The sequence below is a fragment of the Nanorana parkeri genome, unplaced genomic scaffold (assembly GCF_000935625.1).
Source record: "Nanorana parkeri isolate BGI_ZX_2015 unplaced genomic scaffold, ASM93562v1 scaffold264, whole genome shotgun sequence".
Lineage (NCBI taxonomy): Eukaryota > Metazoa > Chordata > Amphibia > Anura > Dicroglossidae > Nanorana > Nanorana parkeri.
In genome coordinates this window covers 1,336,538-1,343,247 of record NW_017306532.1, presented here as the reverse complement: position 1 = coordinate 1,343,247, position 6,710 = coordinate 1,336,538, and the positions used below count along the sequence as shown (strand labels likewise).

Sequence of the window (6,710 nt, the reverse complement as noted above, 5' to 3'; positions counted from 1 at the left end):
TGCCTGTGTAGTTAGCTATTTTTTTTTTATTTCTTAATTTTTATTGTTTACTTTTATTACTATTACAAGAAGGTGCTAAGCACCTATTGCAGTAGCTGGCTGCTCAGAGTAGAGTGCTTCCAGTTTTACTCTATGGAGGAATGATTTAAGTGTGTGATCTCTCCAATGTACAGCCCACTTACAATTTTTTGTGCTTACTGAAGTAAGCGTGTCTAAATGAGCCTTGAGTCTAATTTCAATGCTATGGGTACAGGCTTTGGCAGCAGAAAGGTTAATGGCAATATTAGTGGTCCAATGTATTCTGTGTCCAGTCTCTGACGGTCTCCTGCTTTAGAATGTGTCCACTCTCCAACTACCCCTGTAGCATGTCTTCACTCCTTGACCTTGTCCTGTAATATCTTCATTCTCCAAGGGCCTTCTGACATGTTGCCCCCTATGACTTATAAGGTGACTAGCACTGCTCTAAATAATAGAGGAGGTCACACTGTTCAATACAATGTACAAATTATCAGAGCAGAGGAAAATAGGTCATTACACACAATGAATTGAGTAGCTGTAACATATTGGCACTTCCATATTAACACATGCTTATTTTTGCTTTCTTCTCTTTATAGTGAAGAGCAGTCACGCTTGGCAGCGAGAAAGTATGCGCGTGTTGTGCAGAAGTTGGGGTTTCCAGCAAAGTTTCTGGATTTTAAAATTCAAAATATGGTAGGCAGCTGTGATGTGAAGTTCCCCATCAGATTAGAAGGCTTGGTCCTAACACATCAACAGTTTAGCAGGTAAATTCAAAACTTTCTATTTAATATTCATACTGCTCCACATATTTTGTTCGCTCCTGTGGCTAATATAGTTGTGCAAACTGTTCCAACCTTTTCCTGCAACTACCAGTCAGTGTGCACATGTAAAGAGGTACTGCAGTTTATTAACTTTGATTAACTTAAAGGAGAACTATGGGGTTAGGGCTTTTCCCCATAGTTCTCCTTAGGGTAACGGGAGGACACAAACTAGCGTCCTCCCGTCACCCCAAGCTTAGTATACCGCGAGCTACAGCTTGCGGTATACTGAGATGCCGCAGCTGAAGCGGATCCCGACAATGTCTGGGTCCGCCCAGCTGCGTGAGTGACAGCTGGCTCTGCCTATCTACAGGCAGAGCCAGCTGTACACACCCCCGTCCGTTCCGCCAGTCAGCGCTGGAGGAGCGGGGGGGGGGGAATCCAGCCCCTCCGCTGTCACGGCAGAGAGCCGTGACAGGATCGAGAGGTGAGCGAACACCGGTATGTGTTCGCTCACCTCCCGATCTACTGAGCCGACCTGTGACAGTCTCATTGTCACAAGTCGGCTAGAACTATGAGGTGAGTGGAAATCACTCATGTCATAGTTCTCCTTTTAATGATTTGTGCATTTTGTTAGTTACGTGTGACACATCAAAATGCAATAACCTTGAAATAAAACCGTACAAATTTGCTGAGATAGGACATTTTTTTTCCTGTATCAGTCCACGTTTGCCAATTGGAGCCAGGGAAGTTCTACTGCAAACATTGCTGAACGAGCCTTCAGACAAAGCCTAAGGGTTTCTACAATATACATTGTGGTGGATCAGATCTTCAGATGTGTTGTGATAAATATATTGCAGAGTGCTTAATACACATGAACATATATACCAGCAACCAGCATTTTGTTTAGGAATCCATGACTACAACTGAGTCTGCTGTATCTTTTTGTAAAGGCAGGAAACAGAGAGGTAAAATCAGTTCCTTGTCTGTCATTTGGTCTCTGTGTTAACCATATTTTCCACGTACAAATCTCTATAGCCGCTAGGAGTCTGCTTACAGGGGCCCACTGTTGCCGATGTTTGACATAAGTCGGCAGCAGTGAAAGGGTTAAAGAAAGAGAAACTTGGAGGCAGCCAGTCCTGACTTCCAGATTTTGAGATGCTAGTTGCCAGCTGTCATGCTGATCCTTTTTCATTGATGCGTCCATGCCACTAACCCAGAACAAGTGTGGAGTAATTATTTTTGTGATTTGCGTACATGTTCTTGGTGAATAACATGACAAAAGTAGCATGGCAGCTTCCATATTTCTTAGTAAAAATTGACTTCAGTAAAAAGGGCCGGCAACTCCCCCTAAATAAGCCACACAAAAACCCCCCACATAAGCCACACAAAAACCCCCCACAGAAGTTAACGGCATGGAGGGGCTTTTAAACTCTCATGTCCTGTGCTTCCTGTCCCTACTAAGCTGGTGCAGCAGCCTCCTCTCAGCCAGTGCTATTATGGAGGGGAAGATGGTATTTACACCATTTTAAGTTAAAAATGAAATGTCTGGGTTTAAACATGTGAGGTCTTCACGCGGACAGATGCAGTCTCTTGCTCCTGTTAAAGGAGAACTATGGGGTCAGTGTTTTTCCCCATAGTTCTCCTTAGGGTAACGGGAGGACACAAACTAGCGTTCTCCCGTTACCCTAAGCTCAGTATACCGCGAGCTACAGATCGCGGTATACTGAGACGCCGAAACGGATCCCGACTTAAGACGACGGGATCCGCCCAGCTGCGTGAGTGACAGCTGGCTCTGCCTATCTAGAGGCAGAGCCAGCTGTACCCGCCCCCTCCCCCGTCCGTTCCGCGAGTCAGCGCTGGCGGAGCGGGGAGAGGGGAATCCAGCCCCTCCCCCTGTCACGGCAGAGAGCCGTGACAGGATCGAGAGGTGAGCGAACCCGGTATGTGTTCGCTCGCCTCCCGATCTACTGAGCCGACCTGTGACAGTCTCATTGTCACAGGTCGGCTAGAACTATGAGGTGAGTGAAAAGCGCTCGCCTCATAGTTCTCCTTTTTAAGGCCTGGTTCACACCTGAACGTTTTGTAACGCGTTCCAACGCTTGATGAACGCTCTACAAAACGCTCAAACATCTAAATCCCATTGTATTCAATGGGTCTGGTTCACACCTTGCCGTATTTCCGCCCGTCCGATCGCGATACAAAACGGCCTACGCCCATAGAAGTACATGTACTTCTTTGGGGCATTTTGGTCTTGCGTTTCCATTGGGATACAGCCTAGTAGCCCTCGGAAACGGGCGTTTGTCGCACGTTTTTTTACCGCGAATCGCGGTAAAACGCGAAACGCGCATATTCAATACGCCTAGGTGTGAACCCAACCTAACAAACTGCTGTTTTTATATCTGCTTGTGCATTTACAACTAGTTAATTTTTTTTCTCATCCCTTAGTTACGAGCCAGAGTTATTCCCTGGCCTTATTTACAGAATGATCAAGCCAAGAATCGTTCTTCTGATATTTGTGTCTGGAAAAGTTGTTTTGACAGGTGAGTTGCTTAGTTAGTTCTTTGAATACAGGACTACTGCAAAGGTGTATTGTTAAAAGTAATTGATGCTGTAATTTACCCTATGGGGAGAACAATGGGGATGTTAAAGTGACTAGGGCTGCAACCAACTAATCGATTATGAAAATAGTTGTCAACTATTGTCAACTGATTTCAGGAGGAGCAAGGATCTGTCGGGGAGCATGGGTAAGGTGAGTATATGGGGGTCGGGTGATGCCCTTTGCAAACACTGTCACTTTGCCCTGCATGGGTGCGGTGATGGTGTTTCTTAAAATCTGTGTAAACTTCGACTTTCAAATAATAGCTGCCTACTATTTCCCTGTATAGTAGTGAAAATAGGGGGCAGAGGCAGCTAATTGGGCTGGGCTAAGAACAGACAGCTAATGTTATATAGCATAGGAACAGTACAGGCTCACAAACGTCAATTGGTAATGGGGGTAACAAAAAAAATTTCAAGGAACTCTGATGGCTAACCTTGGCAGCACAGGTAAGGTGATCACAGACAAGAACTCCTATTGCTTTCTTTGCATAACCTGGGAAAAGTGCAGGTTGACCCTAAAGTGTATGCAAACCCTAACAATGAAATGGGCACCTTGCAGGAGACATGTAGATACTGCTTAATAGCAGAGGGTGTCTGATGTGTGTATCTATGGGAAAGTCATTTTTGCTTCTTGTGACCCTTCAGCAGGTGTACTATGAGACCGGAGGGGACACTGATGTAAAAGTCTGATTTGGTTATCATGGGTTACTGCACAAGTGTACTCAACAAAACGTTCTGTGGATTAGTGCACCTTGTTTTGCGTTAAAGCGGAAAATGGTTTCTATTGCTCTGAAATTTTAATGACTGGAACTTTTTTTTTTTACTAACCCATAACACATTTGCTGTAATACAGACCTAAAACCTCTGAAGGACTTGTCACATAACTTGTAGAGAATATAGTCTTGCAGTGTGATCTTTCACTTTCTTGAAAACATTAGAATGACCTGCTTTTTAATATATTTTCTTTTTTCCAGGTGCTAAAGTCCGAGCAGAGATTTATGAAGCATTTGAGAACATATACCCAATCCTGAAAGGCTTTCGGAAGACCACATAACAGTTGGCGTTTGGAATTTTAACTTTTCTGTATATGTGTTGTATAATATGAGGACCTTTTTATTATTGTACACCGTTAAGAGATGGACTTGGGTTACATATGGTGTTCCACTGACGTTGCTATGATCCAATGACATCTTGCATCGCCACATATTTTATTTACTTGCCAAATGTTTCTATTTTTAAGCCGGTTTTATGTGGAGGACATTGACTTTAAAGAAAATATTGTTTCCAATGGTTTTCCTTTATTCCATGTACTTCAGAATTTATACACTATTCAATAGGACTGTTTTGGACCATGATGTCTAACGGAACAAGAAGTATTTCAAAAACCATTTTCTGGAGACAGTACACCTCAAGTGAAACATCGGGATTGTATATATCACTTAACCAAAAGCTCTGTATTAATCCTTCCGAAGGGTATATTTTGGCACTGTTTCACTTTTAATAAAAAAACAGATTTTAGTCTAAAGTTAGTCTATGGCCATCTAATCTTGTTTTAATAGTAGTAAGAAATGTTTTAATTTAAATGTTGTTTAAGTCATTATCTGTATATATTTTTCTCATTTTCAGTTGTTCCATATTAAACAGAACAGTTTTATTGGAGTTTTATGACTTTGATACTATGTATCGTTTCCAGTAGGCTTTTTTTATTTTATAAGGTTATTAGAATAATACTTATGTGCCAGAAACATTCCTGGATTTCAGTGTTCAGCTTGGTAAAATAAATTTTGTGCGCTTACTCTGAAGGTGTTTTTTTTTTTTTTTTGCAAAATTTATGTTTTATCATCTTAAATGGGCAGTCAGTCCTTTTTGAGAGATCCTAACTTCAATTAAGAGCCAATTATGAATTTCCACATACTACTTAAAGTGTATTTTAAATATAAAACGTAGTTTTGAATGGTGTGGGGAGGGGCTAGGACCCCTGTCAAGAGTCTATTGTAGTATGTGTCCCTTCTGTGGAGATTCACCCTCTGTGTCGCAGCGGTGAAGTCGGCAAAAATATATCTTTTTTTTTTTTTAAAGGAGAACTATGAGGTGAGTGATTTTCAGTCAGCCTCATAGTTCGAGCCGACGTGTGACAATGAAACTGTCACACGTCAGATCAATAGATCGGGAAGTGAGCGAACACATAGCGTCGCTCGCTCACTTCTCGATCATGTCCCTGCAGAGAGAAGTGACTTCACTCACGGCTCCCTGCAGGGATTCCCTCCCCGCTCCGATCCTCCAGCACAGACTGGAGGAACGGACGGGGGAGGGGACAGGTACAGCTGGCTCTGCCTCTAGATAGGCAGAGCCAGCTGTCACTGACACAGCTGGGTGGATCTCGACAGTAATGTAGGGTGTGTGGTGGTCTCAGTATACCGCAAGCTGTAGCCCACAGTATACTGAGCTTTGGGTCACGGGAGGACGCTAGTATATGTCCTCCCGTGACCCTTAGGAGAACTATGGGGAAAAGCACTTACCCCATAGTTCTCCTTTTAAGCATTCATGGAGGGACACAGAAATTCAGAGACTGTTGGTTTACACTGCTGCCTACAGGAGGTTTTGGACCCTCCAAAAAAAAGGGAAAAAAACTGGCAGCCCAGTATAACCTTTCCTCCTATTTTCAGCACGCTTTAGCTTTTTGCTAGTGTTCTAGGAGGATGAACATTTTGCTCTTCTTTGCTTGGAACATTCTACAATTGGATGCGAGCTGTTTGTGTTTTGAAGATAATTCTTTTTTTTTTTTTATTCAATTATGTTTTACCTACAAGCTGGTCTCTATACGCAGCAATCCAGATCCTCTGCAATAGCTTTAAAGGCCATGCCGGACTTTAGTTGCGGGGCTAACCTGGAGTGTTAGTTTTGGGCACTGCATTGGACACGTTTCAGACCTTCCTGTACTGTGTTACTTAGCCACAGAATACTTTCTGTGCCCAGAATCATGGCACAGCCCCATCTGGGACCCTGTCTCTGAAGACTCCCTTTGTGAGTAGGGCCAAGTGACTTTGCACACACAGCATCATGGACCATGCCTTCAAGATGGCGGTGCGCAGGGTACACTGGCAGCAAATATGGCAACCGCATGTTCTGCAAACAAACTTATATATGCCCAAAAAGTTTTCGTGTATTCGGGCATATAATAAATTCATTAGTTTGTATTTGGACGAGACACCAAATCAACTGAATTTTGTTAATTTGCAGTTTCGACCCAAATCCAAGTCTATTATTGATTAGCTGCTTCACCACAACTCCTCCTCCACCGCTGCATCTTTAACTCTGTAGCTGTTCATAAAC

General features: G+C 43.1%; 1 protein-coding gene across 2 annotated transcripts in view; it reads left to right on the top strand.

The window, feature by feature from the left end:
* The window catches only part of TBP (TATA-box binding protein), a 12,914-nt gene extending 7,765 nt beyond the window's left edge, over positions 1–5,149 (top strand). For both annotated transcript variants that reach the window (XM_018557052.1, XM_018557051.1), the window contains exons 6-8: positions 615–782; positions 3,225–3,319; positions 4,352–5,149. In XM_018557052.1, coding sequence (XP_018412554.1) covers positions 615–782; positions 3,225–3,319; positions 4,352–4,431 — 343 coding nt within the window. In that variant the 3' untranslated portion in view covers positions 4,432–5,149. The remainder of the gene's footprint in view (positions 1–614; positions 783–3,224; positions 3,320–4,351) is intronic.
* The last annotated feature ends 1,561 nt before the right edge of the window (positions 5,150–6,710 follow it).